This window comes from Podarcis raffonei, chromosome 13 (assembly GCF_027172205.1).
Source record: "Podarcis raffonei isolate rPodRaf1 chromosome 13, rPodRaf1.pri, whole genome shotgun sequence".
NCBI classification, from domain to species: Eukaryota; Metazoa; Chordata; class Lepidosauria; order Squamata; family Lacertidae; genus Podarcis; species Podarcis raffonei.
In genome coordinates this window covers 52,789,765-52,811,286 of record NC_070614.1, presented here as the reverse complement: position 1 = coordinate 52,811,286, position 21,522 = coordinate 52,789,765, and the positions used below count along the sequence as shown (strand labels likewise).

General features: G+C 47.3%; 1 protein-coding gene across 16 annotated transcripts in view; it reads right to left on the bottom strand.

The window, feature by feature from the left end:
• The window catches only part of DLG4 (discs large MAGUK scaffold protein 4), a 131,600-nt gene that overhangs the window by 19,101 nt on the left and 90,977 nt on the right, over positions 1-21,522 (bottom strand). For 10 of the 16 annotated variants that reach the window (XM_053362192.1, XM_053362197.1, XM_053362200.1 and 7 more), the window contains 5 exons: positions 6,056-6,109; positions 5,847-5,895; positions 4,747-4,897; positions 2,987-3,156; positions 679-815 (listed from right to left, as the gene is read on the bottom strand). In XM_053362192.1, coding sequence (XP_053218167.1) covers positions 679-815; positions 2,987-3,156; positions 4,747-4,897; positions 5,847-5,895; positions 6,056-6,109 — 561 coding nt within the window. Of the gene's footprint in view, positions 1-678; positions 816-2,986; positions 3,157-4,746; positions 4,898-5,844; positions 5,896-6,055; positions 6,110-14,615; positions 14,937-20,764; positions 21,486-21,522 lie in introns of those variants that run through there. The other 6 variants (XM_053362193.1, XM_053362198.1, XM_053362196.1 and 3 more) reach the window with 4 other exon arrangements.

Genomic DNA, 21,522 nt, shown 5'->3' with positions numbered 1-21,522 from the left:
TCTGTGAGATGCGGAATTGGGGCAGTCAAACATTCACAGGGCCAAAGAAACTCAAGACACAGGACAGCTAGGAATGAGTCACAAAATGGCCATCCAGCTTACCAAGGTTTTGGTCTTCAATGAATTCTGTGGGTTTCCAGAGCTAACAAATCAAATTACCCAGATTTGTGCAGAGAGGTAGTTTGTTTTGCATTGTATACCATTTTCAACAGTCTAATATTTTAGGCCCCTTTTGACAAGCCCCAAGGCTGCACCCCACTTAAATACTTAAAACCACTGGCCATCTCTGTTGTGTTTTTCACTTTTGGGGGTTGGAGTTCTTCCGAGACCCCCCTCCCTCCCCTCATTTTCTGTTTACCCTCAGAAAAAACCCAGGCAACCACTCAGTCCATTTAAATTATTTTTGCTATTTATTCCATTTATTCCGTTTAAATCCCACCTTCCTCCAAGTAGCTCAACATGGTGTACATGGTTCTCCTTACGACAACCCTGTGCAGTAGATTAGGCTGAGAGGAGACTGTGACTGGCCCAAGGTCACCCTGAGTATGACTGAGCGGGGATTTGAATGCTGGTCTCCCAGATTTCCCTCCCCTTCTTCCCTTTCCTGAAGTCTGGGTATGGACCAGACCAACAGGCCCAGCTGCTCTCTGGCATCAGGCCTTCTCCACCTATCCTTACCGCCAGGATCTTGTCCCCAATCTGCAGGCGCCCATCCTTGTGGGCTGCACCCCCCTCTATGATTTTGGTGACGTAGATACTATTGTCGCCGGGGATGTGCTGGTTGCCAACGCCACCTGCAATGCTGAAGCCAAGACCTGTGGGGAAGGAAGGAAGGTGGGAAGAGAAAGAATAAAAGAATAAGAAAATCAACAGTACGTTTCCGAGCACAATTCAAAGTGTTGGTGCTGACCTTGAAAGCCCTAAACGGCCTCAAAGGCCCAGTAGACCTGAAGGAGCATCTCCACCCCCATCGTTCTGCCCGGACACTGAGGTCCAGCTCCGAGGGCCTTCTGGCAGTTCCCTCATTGCAAGAAGTAAGGTTACAGGGAACCAGGCAGAGGGCCTTCTCAGTAGTGGCGCCTGCCCTGTGGAACGCCCTCCCAGCAGATGTCAAGGCAATAAACAACTATTTTACTTTTAAAAGACAACTGAAGGCAGCCCTCCTTAGGGAAGTTTTTAATGTCTAATGCTGTATTGTTTTTAATATTCAGTTGGAAGCCAGTTGGAATTCAGTTGGGGTATAAATAATAAATTATTATTATTATTATTATTATTATTATTATTATTATTATTATTATTATTATTAAACAGGTAAGGAAGAAAGTGGCACCAGCAGAGGCGGAGACTTTTGAAGAGGGCGGGGTTTACTCCCCCATGGGATGAGCCTTTTTAGAAAGATGATAATTCTCCATAGTGCGAGGGGACAGAGTCATTGAGACAAGATGGAATTCCCCATAGTAGATTGTATCCAGTTTTCCTAGAGTAGCCTCCTCCAGGCCCCATAGCTGGCTGGGGCTAATGGGAGTTGTAGTACAAAATATCTGGAGGGCAGCAGGCTGCATGGAATGGGGGAAGCTAGATCAGTATATGTCCATTCACTTGCGGCAATTCATCCCCAAGAGGGGGATGAAGTGAGAGAATTTATTCCCCCGCCAGGCTTGTGTTCCTTGCAGATATGCAAACAATGTCCATGCATTTTGCAACCGCATACATCCAATTTTGGATGCAATTCCATTTTGAAGTTGGAGGCTTTGAATACTTGAAAAGCAGAGCTTGCAGTTCAGCTGAGCATGGATTTTATTTGCATTATGCTCCTGTGGTTTACTAAGCTCTTTTTGCCTTTTGCAGAGTCAGGAAAAATAAGGAGTGTTTGTTTTTAAACAAACTTTTAAAAGTCCATGGAGAAAATGGGAAGTGAAACTGGAATTAAGTTATTTAGGGTTGCAGCCAATGCTAGCCCTACACAGAGCAGACCCACTGAAATTAATGAGCATGACTATACTAGTTTCATTAATCTCAATGGGTCTACTATAAGTAGGACTTGAATTGGATACAACTGAATATTGGTCTCTGTTTTCACAGGAAATAGCGGTGTGTGTGTGTGTGTGTGTGTGTGTGTGTGTGTGTGTGTGTGTGTGTAGGCCCCACCTACTACTGCTTTCAACCAGGATAAAGTGCTGCTTAGCCCACAAAGGTGGTATAGAAATTTGATAAATAAATAAATGAACTAACCTGGACCCTGTAATCACCCTCTGAGGCCGTTCTTAGTGTGTTTCCTCCACGAGAGGTCTGGAGGGCGGCAACACAAGAACGGACCTTTTCTGTAGTGGCTCCCCGTTTGTGGGATGATCTCCCCAGGGAGGCTCGCCTGGCACCTTCGATACATATCTTTATGCAATGTTCCTCTTCTCCCAGACCTTTGGCTAATTAAACAATCTATGGCCTTTAAAACTGCAGCGGGTGGCTTATTGTTTTTGTCTGTTACTAAAAACAAACAAAAAAATTCCTTCCAGTAGCACCTTAAAGACCAACTAAGTTAGTTCTTGGTATGAGCTTTCGTGTGCATGCACACTTCTTCAGATACACACGAAAGCTCATACCAAGAACTAACTTAGTTGGTCTTTAAGGTGCTACTGGAAGGGAAAAATTTTTTTTGTTTTGACTATGGCAGACCAACACGGCTACCTATCTGTGTCTGTTACTAAGTTATGCATTTTTGTGTTTTTATATTTTAAACTGCCCTGTGATCTTCAGATGAAAGACGGTATAGAAATTTAAATTTAAATTAATAATAATAATAATAATAATAATAGGTTGCCCGTCGTTGATTCATGATTATGGCTCTTCCCCTGAAATAAGGAGGATGCTTCTAAGGGGAAAAGCCTCTACAAAACAGCTTTCCGCAGTCCCTTCTCATGCACCTGAAGGGTTGGGTGCTCTTTAAGGAGTTGTCGGGGGGGGGGGAGGCAGAGCTAGGTTCCCTCACCTTTGGGGCCTTTGATCAGCTTGATCTCCATGACCTTCTCGGCCAGCGGCTTCCTGCGCATGACATACAGGCGCACAATGGAGCCGGCCTCCTTCAGGGCCTCAACAGCCGTGCTGTGCGTTACCTCCCGCACGTCCACATCATTGACGAAGAGGATGCTGTCGTTCACCCTGTGTCACAGCCAGATCAGAAAGACACGTTTAGCGCCAGGATACTGGGAGCTACTGAAACATGTGGGGGCACTGCCCTAGGGTAAAAGGTTCTGGACAAAAGTCTTATGAGATCTCATTGATAACCAGACAAACAATTCACCCACCCCCTTCTCCGGCTCTCTTGGAACTGGATCATTGATCCTCATCCCCTTTTCTTTTTTAAAAAGTGAGATGGCCAGGATTGAACCTCAGAACCTTCTACACGGCAAAGAAACTGTTCCTATAGAAGCCCCTGCAGGCACATAAGGGGCTGAAGACACCTTTATATTGACTGGGCCAATGAAGGAACATAGGATGCTACCCTGTAGTGAGTCAGATCAGTGGCCTACTTAGATCAATATTCCCCACGCAGACAGGCAACAGTGGCTCTCCAAAATTTCAGGCAGAAGTCTTTCCCAGCCCTACCAGGAGATGCCATTGGTGACTGAACCTGGGACCTTCTGCATGCAAAGCAGGTGCTCGATCCCTGAGCTGTGTCCCTTTCTTCAAAACGTAGGAATACAGAAAGCTGCCTTATATTGAATCAGACAACTGGTCCATCTAATTCAGTATTGTTCACAATGACAGAGCTGCTCGCCAGGATTTCAGGCTGGGTTCTCTTCCAGCTCCACTGGAGATGCTGTTTATGCTGTGAACCACCCTGAGATCTACAGATAAAGGGTGGTATACAAATTTAGTTACTTATTTATAATACCAGGGGATTGAAACGGGGACCTTTTGCAGGTGTTCTATGACCTCTGAGCCCTTTCCCAAACTCCCATAGGAGCAGCTTATGGAGCATTCATCCTGATTTGCTTTTGCAGGGAGTTTATAGACAATGTGGGCTATTTAATGAGCATTCATTTGCATTTGCATCAGAGCAAGTGTTATCCCACAATTTCCAATGCATCTCTCCTTCACTTTCCTTATCGCAATAAGTCTGCTCTTTGGGGGAAAGCAAGTTTGTTGCACAAGAGGACTAGCCCACTTTCACCATGCAGCCTGAAATTGCTGAGATGAATCCCACGTGGGACTAACGGCCATCTGGAAGTGCCTTAGAAAAAGACTCACTGTCGATCTCCAGGCTGATAGTAGATCAAGACTGATGGACATTTGTTGGGGATTGAAACCGGGAAAGGGGGAGGTGGAGTTTGGGGATCCAAAGGGTGCATAATTACAATCTGTTTTTGCTTTTATTTTGTTTTGCTATTTGTATGAAAATTGGGGAAGTCGTGGAGGGAATATGGGTCGACTTTAGAAATAAGTTTTAAGAAGGAGAATTGATGTATAAATATTGATATTTATAAGGTAAAATTGGCTTTTTTAAAATGAACTAAACAGAAAAAGGTTAAAAATTGGGGATAAGAACTTGTTGAACTAACAAATTTGAATTGGAATATAAGAAGGGGAGGTGTGGGGAAGTCAGGGAAGTTATAGAAAAATAAGGATTGTAAACTTTATGTGTTTTTAACTTTTTTTGTTTTTTCTTTTTTGATTTTTTTTGGATGCTGTCTCCAGCCCAGTCAGCATCCTCCCTACAAAAAAAGCTTTCCCCAAAGCCATTGGTACCTTAGCCGGCCATCTTGTGCTGCTGCCCCACCAGGGATGATCTTAGTGATGAAGATGCTGGGGTCATCGCCAACATGGGGGTTGTCAGTACCACCGGCGATGCTGAATCCCAAACCGGAGTTACCCTGGAGGAAAAAGTCATGCCCCACCCAAAGGAAGAGGCCAGAATTTAATTAGAGCATGAACAAAGGCTTGGGACCCCCATTTAAAAAAAATACATACTCTTCCAAATAACCTGTTTATTGTTCATTCATCCTGATTAAGGCTGCAATCACATGGGCTATTCAATTTCCCTGATGTTTCTCTATGTGTTAATTCCTGCATTATATTTGAGGTTCCACATAACGTAAGAGCCATTTCTAGAAAACCGATAGAATATAATTCCACATTTAATGCTCATTTCCATGTTATCTGATTCCAGAAAAGAACCCACAGTTTGCAGCCCACTTAACCCAGAAAGTGGCGGGAGTAAAGTAGTGAAATTTGGGGTGGCATATGGTAGGTACACTGGCATATGGTCCTTTCCTGCTGTTTTCATGGGGTAATCATGGAGAGGAGAGAAGCAGACATGTGGGGAAAGAGTGGGGGAGCAGCGATGTTGCCTAATGACGTTCCTTGGTGTGAATGAAATTTAGCGCGGCATGTCGGTACATTGGTCAAAAAGCCACAGTCCCATAACACAACAGGTACTGCAGCATAAAACGGAACATTAGAAAACAGGACGTTAGCACTAGCATTATAATCAGGAAAACTAACACAATATTCCCCACATCTGAATGCACCTTAGATGATGCTGGTTATTTAACAAACATTCACTCCAATTTCTTTGAGGGGAGGTTAGATGACGCTGCATCAAAGCAAGCATCACCCACACTTTCCGGTGCTTTTCCCCATCGCTTCCATTAATTGCAAAAAAGTCTGATCTTTTGTGGTGGAGTGGGGGAGAAGGTTTGTTGCACGAGACCTCCCAATCAACTGTAACTGTGGATTTGTCGTTAAGTGATCAAATCCTTCCTGGAAAAAGTGACTGTCTAGGTTCCCTGGGCTAAGTAAAAAAATCCCCACCCACCCAGAATCAACGATGTCTATAAGAATTACCCGCTCTAGAGTTATTTCTTCGTATTCCATTTCTCCTTCCGTCCCATTTACCTGAAAGAGAGGGGACAGAGAGGAATTGTGTTAATACAGCATTGCAAAAAAAAGAAGACGAAGCGAACAAAATGGGGAGGGGGGTGTTTTGGAATATGTTAAAAGTGTGAAAGGTTGTGGGGAGGGGGGAAGAAAAGGAAGAATTCATCCAGTAACTCACATAAGCTGGTGCTTCTAAGGTATCTGTGTTGACAATTACCGGTGGGGAGTTGGCCTAGGAAGAGAAACAGATAGAAAAGAATGATATGGACAACTGTCCCCAAAGCAATATGGTCCCTAATTGTGGTTGTGGGGCTGTTTCACACAGGTAGGAGAGGCCGTAGGTAGCAAATTGGGGGTCGAGGCCGAAGCTCCCAAAACCCTCAAACTGCCTTTTGCTTGGCTTGCAGACAGCAGAAGCCCTTGGTGAGACTTTGAAACCACACCCCAAAGATGGCTGTTATCTCCGAAGGTGTTAAGCTGAAAGATGAACCTTCTTCCCCTGCCCCTAAATTTGTGCTCTTTCTTCCACACCACTGTGGTTTGGCAAAACTCCTGGGTCATTTCAGTGCGGCTTAGGGAAGGAGAATGGGTTTTGCTGGCAGACATGAAGAACTTGCATGACTGTTCTCAGCTAGAATAGCTTGCTGTGAATTTTTAAAAATCTCTTTAAACTCCTTCCACCCTGCTAGCATACGAAAACCCCAAATAAGCCAAGCAGCACCCGAACATTTTCTGTATGGATAACCAAATCCACTTTGAATTAGACTGAAAAATTGAGTTCCACCAACACCCCACACACAGACACACTTTCCACCCTCACTGTCTCATGTCCGTATATTTTAACGCATAGATAACAGCAGAAAATGTAGGGGCTACAATTGTGCATTTAAGGACAGCTATCTGGATGAGCTGGGGTGAAACCGAGGTCACCAGATATCTGGTGAAAAGAGATCCAAAATCCACAAATCACCATTTCAAATTGTGGCATTAGAGGGCAGTGTGCTTCTAGGAGGAGACTGGCTTACCTCCTGGCTGTGTAAAGGGTATTTTTGACCCCCCAAACCAGGAGTGTTAAAATGCCCAAGAAGCACCCAACCTCTCTCTCCCACCCCCATCCTCTTTCATTCTCTTTTCCTCTCTCCCCACCACCCAAAGAATGATTCCTCCACCTCCACTGTCCGCTGCTGACTACGGTAACCACGGCAATGCCATGGAAACAGCATCTGCCTCAGGGGGAGAAGGTTACTGTGGCAACGCGGGTTTCGCCATAGTTCAGGATGTTCTGGGGTGGGACTAGCACCCACCCCAATCAACCCCACACCCCATTCCTAGTGGTGGGAAGGTGGGGTGGGTGTTTATGCATAGGGGATATTTGAAGTAATGTGTTTCCTTGGCCTTTACGCATCAGAACAACTCCACTTGAGGCTGCATAGCACAACCCTTTGCATTAAAAAAATCAAGAAATATATTTAAGATTGGCAGGGGGTGGAGAAACCAATTTTGGGGGTGAGCATGGGGTTTATTGTTATTATGATCTACATTTACAGAGAGAGGAAATAGCGAAGGCTTTTAATAACAGCATCCAATTTTTATATATAGATTTCATCGCCAGCTCTAGGCCAGGGGTTGTAGATGGGCTGTCCTCCAATTTGATTGCCAGGGGTGTGTTTGTGTGTGGAGGGAGAAAATCCCAGAGCAAAAGTTTCATTGCACAGCTGATCAGGGGCATGCCTGAAATTCAAGAAAGGTGCAACAAGAGTCTTCACGGTTTCGTTTCTGCAATTTGTGGAGATCAGGATGGGTGTGGTAGTGTCTGTGCTGAGGACCAGCTGAAGATTTAGGAAGAGCAGAGAAGCCCTCGTGATCCCCTTGCAGTCACCAAAGGGCACCCAGCATCTGATCCTAGGAACACTATACATTGCCACCATGACCGGCAGCCACTGTGAAACCCTTAGCAAGACCTTATGAAGCTGCAGTATGCACAAGGCAAACACGTGACTAAGATTGATTGATTTACTCACCGTGAGAGCTAGAAACTTATTTGAATGTAAAAACCACACCCACAGAACTCTGAGACCCTGAACTTGTAAAAGAGGCTGTTTGTGTATCTGGGTATTGCATCTGGACAGATATCTACATTTTTTAACATGGTTGATGTTGGTTTGCTTTTTAGGGTGCCCTAAAAGCTGACCCCCCAAAAAAACCACAAATGGGGCCAGGACTGCAGTACCGCAAGGACCACCTCTCCTTGCGATGATCACCTGAGGCCCTTCTTTGGGTGCCTCCCCCACAAGAGGAATCCCAAGGGTGGAAGCAAAGGAACTGGCCTTTTATGCGGTGGCTTCCCGTTTGTGGAATGCTCTCCCCAAGAAGGCTCGCCTGGCGCCTTCATTACATATCTTTAGGCACCAAGCGAAAACATTTCTCTCCAACCAGATAGATGTTTGGCTGATTAACATTCTATGGCCTTCCAAATGTGCCGGGGGGGGGGTATTGGTTTGTTTTGCTTTTGTTTTATTATGTATTTTGTATTTTGCATTTTTATGTTGTGAACCACCCTTTGATCTTCAGATGAAAGGAGGTAAGCTAATAATAATAATAATAATAATAATAATAATAATAATAATAATAATAATATGCCCTGTGACTAGTTGCAAATGGGAGAAAGGATCAAGGCTGTTCCACTGCAGCAATTGTTTATTTTTATTCCATTCCTCCTTATGTGTCCCAGCTGCTCCAAAAAGCCTGAAATATTCAACTAAGTGGGGGGGGGGGCAAGATGAGCAGTTGAGGGAAAGAGGGTGGGCGAAGTCCCGGGGGCTAGGGATGGCAAAGCCACTCACCTGTCCTAGGTTGAAGCCCTCTTCTAATGTCTGGCTCCCTAAACTGAAGTTTCTCAATCTAAAAAGATGACAGGCTCTCTGCTCTCTCCATCAGTCAAACAACGCTTGCCCTTTTGCTGGCTCAGGTCCTCCCCCCCCCCCACCGCTGACTGCCAGTTCTCTTCCTCCACGCTTGACTGCAATCGGGTTTCCCTGGCACATTTTAATCTCAGGCTCTTCAAATTTTCATGACCCCCAATGCTCAGCCAGCAAGGCATCCTGGGAAACGGGCACGCTTAACTCAGAGGCGCATGCTCGCACGTGTACACACACACCACTCACTCACACACATTGCTCTCTCACCCTAAACCCCCACTTTCTCCCAAATTTCCTGGGGCGACCCTCCATTCATCCTCCAGGCAAGCAATAAGGGCATCTGCAGGAATTTTTCTGGTGGGTGAGAGGGACAGGAAGTATATACCAGTTATATATAACTAGCGCCAGAGAACAGGTCTATAGTTTCTTGTATACATACTGATCAAGGGGGTAGCCAAAGCCTGAGCCCCAGAAGGATACACCAAGTTGGTTTACACCTTGGTCCTTTCCACCAGCAGCTGAGGAAAAACAACACCGCTCCTTTTTTTTTCTCTGGATCCCTTCACTCCCTCCAGCCCTTAATTAATTGCATTGCTGCTACAAATCAACAATTAATCACACTGCTGGTACAATCAACTTCACAGCATGCCCTCCCTGGGGGAATTTTTTTTTTTTAAAACCCAGTCTGTCAGGATACGGATGCCAGACTACACTGCAAGGTTATTGTACATTACTCCAAGTCTGTCCTTGTTGTTGTTGTCCCCACCCAGCAAAATGGGTGCAACATACCGGCTGACTGTGCCAGACTCACATACCATTCAGCCCTGCCCTCTGCAATAATGGTGTAATAACGATGGGTAGTTTTTACATGCTTTCAAACCTGGGGGTGGGGTTGCCATATGGGTGGGGGGTGTTATGAAGTGAGACCTGGAGCCAACTCCTGTCCTTGAGGCTATCTTTCTATCTGTTGTGTTTGTGGAGACTGCAGCTGCATTAATTCTTGGATTTCTGAATGGTTTTAAATGAAACAGAAATCTCCTCTCCACCAGAGGGAAGAAGGTAGGGGGAAAGCTTGTGAAATGAACCATGAAGTTGATGGGGTCCATCACTTCTAACCTTCTTTTTGACTAATGGGCTAGCTCTGGCTTTCCTAAATGTCAGTCACTGCTATGACTTGCATTGCTGGTTAAGCACTATAAGCTGGGGGTTGGCCAGTTTCTCACAATGCAGTTGGGCAGAATGGCACTTTCACCTAGAGGTTGAAAGGGCCTGGGGGAAAGACATTTAACAGGGTGGGGGAATAATTAGGAACTATGAACCACAGAAATAATGGTCCTGGGCATGTACAGAGTGCAGTTCCCTTACCAATGAGGAATCTCTTCACTGAATAAGAGGATTCCACAGCACAACAGCATTCTGTGGCAAGGCTTCTTTTTATTGCTTATTGCTAAAATATTCACTTGATTTACTTCCTTGTTATGATTCCTAGTAACGGTGACTGATTTCTAAATACTGATTATTTCTTTACTTTATGTCATTTACATTCCTGCAAATTTGGGTTGGGGTCAGTGGCAATTTTGTAAGATTATCAACAAACGCAGATGTTTGTGAAACCCCGACCTAAACCAAGAGAGTCCTGGCTGCTGGTTCACTTGCATCCTGAACTACTTACACCCCACCCCTTGCCCAGGGAATCCAGGATCCAGGCCCCATCACCCTTTCCCCATTTGACTGCTTTTCGCAGAACAGAGACTTCTGTCAAAGAAGAGAAAATATAGATTAAAAAAAAAAAAATAAAGGAAGAGGCAATTCTTTTTAAAATTATTTGCTCCAAGTGGAAAGTGAAGCTTAGTGAGTTGATGAGGAAAGAATAGGTGGTCGCTGAAAACAGATCCCCTGGGTTTTCTCCCGACCTTGAGGAGAGGTGGAATCAGGTAGGGGAATCTGAAGCCAATTGAAATAATTAGGGTGTTGCAGGCTAGATGTAAGGAATTCCAGGGCCCTGGGCTCCTGGGTCCCTCTGGGAAGGAAAGGGGCTGCGTCTAGCAGGTGAGGGCAGAGAGGAGGCCAGGATGTCTGGGTCCCCTTGGGGCCTGTGGCATTACAGGAGGAGTGGGAGGAAGGAGGGGGGAACTTCCTGTACTGTGGGCTCTGCCAGGTTGGCAGCTGCATGTGGGTGGCTGGGTAGAGGGAACTGTGTGGGAGAAGGCTTGTGGAAGAGCTGGAAATGTTCACACACGTGTGTGTGTGTGTGTGGTGTTGGATGATCTTTGCATGTGTTTGTCTCAGAACATTAATGGCGTGCATGTGCATGAATCTGTGAGTGTGAGGAGAGGAGGAGAGGAGGAGGAGGAGGAGGAGAGAGAGAGAGAGAGAGAGAGAGAGAGAGAGAGAGAGACTATCGCGTGGGGTTGAGCACAGTGATGCATGTTTGCAACGAGAGTCTGTGCAACGTGTGTGCATTTAGCTGCAGCTTGCTCGATTTGTATATAAGAGAGAGAGAGAGAGAGAGAGAGAGAGAGAGAGAGAGAGAGAGGCTGTGTTCAGCAGTGCAGTTAGGTAATTTTAGACTTAATGGTACATAGGAAGCTGCCTTGTGTGGAGTCAGACCATTGGAGTCCATCTAGCCTACACTGAGTGGCAAAGTCTCTCCAGAATTTCACGAAGAGCTTCTCTAACCCATACCCAAAGATGATGATAATAATAAAAATACTTTTATTATTTGTACCCCACCCATCTTACTGGGCTGCCCCAGCCACTCTGGGCAGCTTCCAACATATATAAAAACATAATGAAACATTAAACATTTTTTAAAAACTTCCTGAATATGCCATCAAGATTGAACTTGGGACCCCTTGCGTGCCGAGCAGATGCTCTGCCACTGAGCTAAGGAGCTTCCCCTTCAGAAGCGTGCAGTTTGGCTTGCTTTAATGACTACAGAACATGACTAGTGAAGCTTGAGTCAGACCACCTGGTCAATCAAACTCTGCACTGTCTGCACTGACTGGCTGCAACTCTCCAGGATCTCAGATGGGGAACATTCCCAGCCTAACCTGGGATGCTAGCAATCCAACCTTGGATCCACTGCATGCAAAAGTGAGGCGCCACCTCCATGAGATGATGCTATGTAGTAACTTCAGCATGTGCTATGGAAACCCTCACTGCTCATTCTGCCCCATTGGGGCCCTGGACTTCTGACCCCAAAGCCCCACCTTAATAGCACCACCATATGCATTTACATGACAAGACGTCTGCATTTTCGCTATGTTTAATTTCCTCCAAAAAGCCCAAGGTGGCAAACACGGTTCTCATTTTATCCTCACAACTGTCCTGTGAGGTAGGCTGAACTGAGAGGCAGTGACTGGCCCAAGGTCACCCAGTGAGCTTCATGGGGCTGAATGGGGGATTTGAACCCTGGTCTCCTAGATCCTAGTCTGATAACGCACTAAGCACTACACCACACTGGCCCACATTGAAATGTATGTCATGCAGCAAGCTAGTCTGATCACCTATGTCATGAAAGGGGGGTTATCTACAAAATGCAGCAAGCTCCCCAATCAAGCTGCACAGATGGAGAATCTGGCACTGGGAACAGAGCTCTTTAACTCTGAAATTACAGGTTTCTTTTCTTTTTTTAAAAAAAGCAAGTTCCTAGCCCCTAAGAATAGGTTTCTTTGCTACATCTGAAAACTTGGGGGCTGAGGAGGATCAAGGGGGGGGGGTCTGAGAACACTTCAGCACCTTGGATAGCACTTTGCTCCTTCCCATGATCTGCAGTAATAGAATAAATTATGCACAAACACGCAAACACAGACTTAATCGGCATACATTATACAGGACATTTAGCTGTGAATGGCGCAGAATAACGCAGAGATGGAAGATAAGCAATCTTGGATACCAGGGTACTGCTGATGTTGAACTGTCTACAGTGTGTGTGTGTGTGTAGTGTGTGTATGTGGGTTCAGGAAAGTAGACATCTAAACAGACACAAACAATCCACATGCAAAACCAGGAGACATGTAAGCCACAAACAGGAAGCCCACAGATGTTTGGCTCATACAAGGAGCATGCAAACGGCACAGATCCTCAAGCAAAGCACGGCCCCCAGGGCATTGAACATGAAATACACATCGCCTGTAAATTACTGCAACCAGGCAACAACACAGCACACACTTACTCCAAAGAAGAGTTGCGGTGCTGCACAAGAAGAGGCCACGTCTCCCTGCTCCACACCAGCACACAATCAGTGACGCACACTGCACCAGCACAGCACACTGGGCCACAAGGTGCACTACAAACGCATGGCCCTGAGAACGAGAGGCATTGTGTGGCTCCCCGACCGACAGCTGCAAAGAGGCTGAGCGCACAAGAGGCTAAGAACGCCCACACACACAGTCCCAAGGAACACCGGCCATGCCACAGGAAGCCGCGGGCACAGAGCTGAACAAACATGGTGCCGATATCAGAAGAAGATGGCGTCAACACAAGGACACCTAGGTCTCCAAAGCTCTGTCTGTGTACAGGAATCTTGTGCATCCCTAAGTCACACACACCTGCGAGGCCTATGCTGCAAATCTTATATCAACCTTCACTGCCGCCCAGCTATTTTTGGGCCAGCACAGTTTGAAGATGTGTTTTCATGAATCTCAGGGTAAGGAGAGAGATGAGCTATGCTAGATATTATGTGCAAGTGGAGGCTGTGCTGGATGTCACATGTAGGCTAAGACTAGGAAGTGCAAAGCATATTAGTATTGCTTTCCAGAGGTTGCTAGACTACAACTCCCATCATCCCTGATTATCCCTGCTGTAGAAGGGCTAAAGGGCATTTAAGGCAACCTGCTGGCTTAAGCTGATGGGAGTTGTGGTCCAAAGCAACAGGAGAATGCTGTCTCAAGCAAAAAATAAAATCAGTTTGGTCTAGATCCTCTGGAAGAGATAAACCTGTATCTAATTAATACCACTTTCAACCTGCAAATGGGGAGTTTCACAACTGAATATTCTGAATATTTCACAACAGAAAGTTCCTGCTGTGTAAAGGTAACTTGCATCTTAGGGGAAGGCTATGCTGGAATACTTTTCCCTGACATGCTAAGCTTCTGCATGCAGGGATTTGCTGGTAGATTTTTTTTTTTACACAGAGGTGTTCAGCTGCATGTGAGATGCCGCAGGCCGCACACAGTTTAACCATCTCCCTGAGAACTGGAAGCTTAGATGCAGCACTCTCTGCAGCTCACAGATGCGCATGCATGCGCACACACAGATATATATAATTGGAGGATGCACCAGCACAAGATAACCAGCCTCTTAGGGAAGGGCTACGCTGGAACACTTCTCCCTGACACACTAAGTTTCTGCATGCCAGGATTTGCTGTTATTTGTTTACACAGCGAAGTTTTTTACTGTGTTTGAGATGCCACTGGTGACACACAGGTTAACCACACACACACAAAGATATACCAGGAGGGTGCACCAGCACAACACACAGACGGTACACGCATATATTATAGTTCAATTACACCAACAGCTTAAAAGTACCAGAAGAGATTTAATGCCTCTTAATGCAGACCACAGGAGCTAATCACGATGAAGTCAGTATTGAGGTCAGAGGTGGGTGAAGGAAACCCCTTTATGTAAAAAAAAAAACCTGCCCAAGGAACTGATAAAAAGCCATATAGATACCCCTGGCAGTTACCTTCAGCTGACCAGAACCATTACCCATTCTACGGTCAATACCCACAGCCTTTAATCCTCACATTCAATTTATCTTTTTTAAAAAATGAAAGTAGGTAAAAGCCAGCCAGAAATCCCTTCTCACCTCACCTGTACATTCCTGAAGATGGACGGGGAGCTCTGCAGCTTCACAAGAGAAAAAGCATTCTGAACATGCTCAGAAGTATCCTACTGTGCAATCCCATTTTCTAGGGCTTTCATTTTAAAACCAGGGCAGGCAGGAAGAGAGCAAACAGGGGGAATGAGGGCTGCAGGGTCTGCCATGCGGAAGGAAAGCTGACCATGTGGAGATCAGGGGCAGGGCGGCCGACACCCTTCCCCCCATGTGGCTGTGCTTTTTGGGCCACGGGGAGGCCCAGATTTGAAGGAGTTACATCACTCTCGCAGCATCCAAGGTCGGAGAAGAAAACTCAAGAGGGACCTTTCGTTCCCAGCCTCCTCTCCCCCTCTCCCCGGCTGCACCGCCCTCTAGAAACACCGCCCCCTGGATCTCCTGGGGGTGTATTTTTAAAAAGTCTTTCTGCCCGCAACCCACTTTTCCCTTCTTCGGAGAGGAGAACAGCAGGGAGGGGTGGGGAGGCAGTAAATCCGCTTCGCTCCAAACGGAGCCTTGGCATGAATTATTTACAGCTGCTAATGAGGGCTGCCTTGTTCTGTTCTGAAGACATGACAAGTTTCATTTCATTTCATTAACTTTCTTTTTTTTTATGGTAGCCTCCTCACCCCCCTCTCTGGTTACCCCTCCACCCACCCGTCTATGCCAGCAGCAGCAGCTGCATCAAAACCTTTGTATAAAACGGCTACCTCCACCCCAGAGGAGACCTGTGTGGCAGCTGCAGATTCTCTTACGAGGATCCAACGTAAAGTGGATTGGGAAAGAGCTTTTTTCTCATTTTCTCCCGGCACTAGAACTTGTGGACATCCAACGAGGCTGAACGCTGGAAGGTTTGGGACAGATAAAAGGAAGTCTTTCTTCGTGCAACGCATGGTAAAAACTGTGGAACTCACTCACACAGGAGGCAGTGGCGGCCCCCAACCTGAATGCCTTTAAAAGAGGACTGGACACAAAAGCTCTGCTCTGCTGTCACAGCTGGAGGAAGCAACACTTTTGAATACCAGTTGCTGGAAACCACAGGAGGGGAGAGGTCTCTTGGGCTCAAATCCTGGTTTCCCATGTGTGAGAACAAGATGCTGGACTTGATGGCCACTGGCCTGATCCAGCAGGCTTATCTTACTGAACAAATCAATCCAAAGCCTTCTGCTCTCACCCCTGAAAGGGGTTGCATATCAGAATTCCAAATAAGCCAACACTCCAGCACTGACTGTCACTAAGGTTCTAGTTCTCATTAAGGCAGCTGGTCAACTTCAGTCTCAGCACCTGGTTCTCATGATGATAAGTCCTTACATGATGGTTCCTTTGTCCCCCAAAAAACCAGAAAAATAGGCAGGAATTCTCCCCCTCCCTGCCCAACATAATTTTTCTGCAAAGGGACTTTGAGGAGACAGAGGTATAGCCCACACACAAGTTGACTGTCTCCAAGCAAACTATCATTCATTCATTTGGTCACTTATGCTGCTGTTACTTATCCCACCTTTCCTCCAAGGCACTTAGGATGGAATACAGCTCTGCTCCATTTTTATCCTCAAATACAACCCTGTAAGGTAGGCTAGGAGGGTAAAAGAGAGAGAGAGCACCTGCCCCAAGGTCGCTTCATGGCTGGGTGAGGAATGGAACCTACATCTCCCCTGTTCTAGCTTGGTACTATTCAGCGTTCCACAACATGGACACCCTTAAGATGTTCACAGACTACAGGCCCCACCAGCCCTAGCCTCAGGATGGCCAAGGATGATGGGAGTTGAGTCCCTTACAGAGAGAGTGAGTTTGTGTCGGAAACACATACAAAATCTTCAGCCTCAACTTCCTGCACTAGGCCCTCATGGCAGCTTTCTTGTTCACAAATGTAACTGATGCAATCTCAGGAAAGGTATAAAGTAGGAATAACTGTGATTCATCTCTGAATGGAAGCCCTTCTGAGTCCTGAAGGGTCTCTGGCAGAGAGAGCGGGGAGAGCTTTTCCCCATCACCTCCTACTTTATGCTTTTATTATTCAAACAACAACAGCAACCCTGGAGATGCAGGGGATTTTTTAAGAAAAGCATCTCTTTATTAAGAAAATGGATAAACCGTTTGAACTAAAAAGCTCTCCAAACTACGTGCAGATAAAATTATAGGTAAAAATATAGCTGAAACCCACAAACCAGTTAAAAATATATAAAGAACTACCGCTGTTAAAACAAACAAACAAAGTCAATTTATATTTATAAAAATATAAGTAACAGAATCATGTGTCCAGATTAAACCTTGGAATCAGTGTTCAAAACTCCCGTTGTTCTAGGCACATTTTGTGACAGGGAATTTCATTAGAGTGAGCAGTTTCTGAGCTCTGGGCGCAGTACCGCCTAAGATTTCAGATTAAAACTGCAGAGTGGAAGGAAAGGAGGACCTTTTTCTGCCTCCCCACTTCCAGCTACTCTCTGAAGAATGGAGAAGAGACCTTCTTAAGAATATTAGGGGAGTGGGCAGGGAAGAACTAGACCAAATGAAAAACGAACATAATATTTTAGCTGCCGTTCATTCGTTTTCAGCTTTGTATTCTTATTATTAAAAAAGTGCGCCTAGACATTCCGTTGTTGTGCCCATAACCAAGGTTCAAGGTGCCATTTAGCTCCTAGCTTTCATATCCCAGTTTCTAACTGCTTGGAATGTCAGAAGGTGCCTTATACAAAGTCAGAAGCTCTCATCTGCCCAGCTCAGTATTGCAAACTCTCATTGGCAGTAGCTCTTCAGGGTTTCAGACAGGGGACATTCCCAGCCCATACTTGGAGACACTGCCGGGAGCTGAACCTGGGACCTTCTGCATGCTCTACCACTGAGCTACAGCCCCACCAGCACTGTAAGTGCAAAGCTCTAGGATACCAGTTTAAAAAGTCATGGCTTCCTGTGAATATTTCCGGGAGCTGTGGTTTGTTAAGGGTGCTGAGAATTGGTAAAGATAAAGGGACCGCTGACCGTTAGGTCCAGTTGTGGCCAACTCTGGGGTTGCGGCGCTCCTCTCGCTTTATTGGCCGAGGAAGCTGGCGTACAGCTTCCGGGTCATGTGACCAGCAGGACTAAGCCGCTTCTGGTGAACCAGAGCAGCGCACGGAAACGCCGTTTACCTTCCCGCCGGAGCGGTACCTATTTATCTACTTGCACTTTGAGGTGCTTTCGAACTGCTAGGTTGGCAGAAGCAGGGACCGAGCAACGGGAGCTCACCCCGTCGTGGGGATTCGAACCGCCGACCTTATGATCAGCAAGTCCTAGGCTCTGTGGTATAACCCATAGCGCCACCCGCGTCTCCTGAGAATTGGTATGAGACCTCTATTCCCCTCCCAAAGCTACAATCCTCAGCGTTCCCAGGGAAGTGGGATGGACGGTGAAGCCACTCTGGGATTTGTAGCTCTGTGAGCGGAACAGGGGTCTCCTAACAACTCACGGCACCCTTCACAAAGTTTCCAGGATTTTGCGGGGGAAACCATGACTGTTTAAAGAAGAATGACACTGCTTTAAAGGTATAGTGCAGAAGGGGCCTAAAGTAATAGGAATCTAAGAAGCTGCCTTATACCGAGTCAGACCCTTGTGGTCCATCTAAGGCTGTATAGTCTATGCTGACAAGCTGTGGCTCTTCAGAGTCTTGGGCAGGGGACATTCATTCACAGCCCACACAGGAAATGCCAAGAACTGAACCTGCAAGCAAGGCAGCTTATCTGCCAGAGTTCTGACCCCTCCTTCCTTCCACATTCCCCCAGTCCTCTGATTACTCTGCAATTGCCATAGGAGAGGGGAGCATTATCCACATGTCACAACATCAGCACCAGCTCTAAGACTCAGAAAGAGAACGTAGGGTTAGCTATACAAAACTGGGTGGGATGGGGTGAGAGGTTGCATCCTGAACAAGGGTCTCCTATGTCAAGATGGCTGCATTATAAAGTGGCATTCAGAGGGCACCAATACCCCCCAAAAAAACCCTCACAGCTCTCCCTGCACCCCATAAACAAGCAGGTAGACCCCTGAATTCTGCTCAAGTCATGGGCAACAGTTGTGCCAAGGACCAAATTCCTAGCTCCAGCAGGCAAAAGGCCTCCTTTAAGGACGGCTGCCCTTCTCCCCCCACAGCACACACACATCTCCACAGAGCAGGCCTTCCGCAGCTGCGTCCATCCCCCTGCCAGGCGATGCAGCAATCCCAGGGAAGGTCTGCCAAGGCAAATTTGGGGCCTTTAATCTTCTAAATGCACCCTCCTTCGGGATCCAGAGCCGGCCCTGCCAGCTGGGCATGGAGGGATCTAGAAAAGGCCACGACAACAGGAGGCAATGCAGTTTCCAGAAGGAACATGGTGGTGCTGGCCGCTGCAGTCTTGCTAGGAGCCTTGTGGGGAGGGGGGAGCCTGGATAGGGAGGACCTAAATTAAGTTGGGATGGGGACAACACAACTGGCTGTAGTCCTGACAGGCAGGGTCAAGCTGGGGCAGCAGAGCCTAGTTTGGGGGGTGGCAGCCCAAGGATGAGTGTAGCACACAGGGATCAGACGCTAGGATTCATTCACCTTTTTTTTTTAACTGCAATGCTCCTACAAAAAGGGAATAGAGGGGAAGGGTGGCTCCCCCCCCTTATTAAAAAGCAAAGCACACAAAAAACAAACTGAACTGATCAGGAACCCAAGTCATGAAAGTCCTTCTTCACTCTCCCATTCATAACTCAGGAAAATTTACAGTATAAACACTGACGCCATCTGTCTATAAAGCTGACGCACAACCTCCCCCCTCCCCTGCTCCCCCAACACACTCATATATACACACACACTGCTTACTTCACATAGATCCCAAAGGGAACTGAAAGGGCTGGCAGGCCTCTAATCCTGACCCTCCAACATTCCTGCCCAAAGGACTACTCCCCACCCCCACCCCAAACCATCCAACCCTAGATAATTATCTAGGAGATGACCTGTGCTTTTCCTGGGGGTATCCCTTGCAACCCATCCACATCCAGTCAGACGCACATATAAATACCCTGCACCCCAATATTCTGTTGTCCAGGTCACAAATTTTCATCTTCTATCCTTACCAGAAAAATCCCAGTCATGGTTAGTTTATTCACAGACCCTCCCACCCCACTTTGAGTTCCAGATGAGATGGGCCTTCTGAAGAACATCTACAGCCCCTCCTGACCCACACCCCCAATGCCCTGACTATGAAGCCCCCTAACCCCACTATTTCAGCCCCTCTTAATCTCCTTGCATTCCAATTCAGGGACACCCCTCCAATACAGACTTTCCAGAACCCCAAGGCTCTGCTAAGACCCTCAAATGCTGCCCCACTCCTGACTTTTATCTCTTTCCTAGCCATCTTATCCTGCACCCCTGGGAATCCTTGTATCATTTGTTGGGGGGGGGCGGATTTTAAGGACAAGGCCATCTATGGGTCTGGGCCCAGAGCGGAGAGCCAGATGGGCTGAGAGGAAAAGGACGTTCTGCCTTGTGTCTGTTCCCACCCACCCACGCAGACAGAAAACCATTTGTTTACCACCACTACCCCAAAGCCACCCCCATCCCGCCCCATGGAGCTCAGACCTCCCAGAGAACCCAGGAGTCCGGGTTACCTCCCACTCACTCTCTGTCTTGCAACCCAATCAACCCCAGCAGAAAATAAAAAATTCACCTCCCCTCATTAGCCTTGGAGTCCTGGCTCCCTTCCCATAGGCATACCTCCCCCTCAGCCCCCCCCCAACCCAGGAGTCCTAGATCCCACTATTGCCCCTTTTCACTCTCCTCTGAAGTCCCTATCATGTCACACCCTGTCTCTCCCCCTTCTGCCTGGAACTCCGTTTCTCCCCCCCCCAAAAAAGTACCCTGTTCCTTCCTCCAACCCATTTCTTACTTTCCCCCACCCCAAACTATCTGGCTTGTACACACCCCCAAAATACAAGCTGCAGCCCTAGTGGCTTTGAACCATGCCCCACTTTTTAACCCCAAACTCCACAGAGACTCCACCCTTTCCCCTCCTCCAGCCCCCTCACTATTCCTCCCTGCTGCTGATACACCCCTCCCAGGCAAAACTGAGATTTCACTCCCTCCCCATGTTCACCCTGACACGACAGGGGTGCCCCCCCTCCAGCCCGCTTCCCCCCCCAAACCCCGTACCGTGAGCAGGTGCCTTTGCCTCTTCGCCTTCCGGACGTTGCTAATAAACCTTCGCCCCATTTTCTTGGCATACCACACGGACACAAACATGATGCCCCCTGGGGCGACGCTCCAGAGGGTGGCAGGAGGGTGGAGAAACAGGGAGAATGCCCCCTTCAAGTTCTTTGTATACCTCCCCCAATATTTTCCTTTTAAGACCACCTAAACTGGCAGAGCAAGACCAAAATATATTTTAGGGGAGGGGGAAGGGGTTTTAAATTCACCAGGCAAATATTAGGGGAAAGGGGGCATTGTTCCCCCCTGCGCCCCCTTTCTCGGCTCCCCTCTGCCGGGATGCGGACCCGCCTCTCTCTCTGGATGGGGTGGGGGGCACCAGGTCCCCCTCTGGCAGAAGGAGGTGGAAGGAGCAAGCAGGCTGCTTAGGACCCTCCCGTCCTCACCACCATCATCACGCCAGCCTCACGCTCTCTGCCTCCTTCGCTTGCTCCCCGTCAGGTGGACGGAAAAGATGCAGGGAGGGAAGCCAAACAATCTCCCTCTCTCTGTGTGCTCAATGGGCCAGAAAGAATTCAATGAGAGGGGGGGGGTGGAGAAGAAGAAAAAAGAGGGAGGGGAAGGAGGAGGGGGAGGGAAGGAAAAGAAAAACAGGTGGAATAGGAAATTTCCACCGAGGGAGGAATAGATCTGGAGGCCAGCGGATGGATGGATGCTGGCAATCCCTCTCCGCTCACCTCTGGGGGGGACCACCCCGGCGAGAA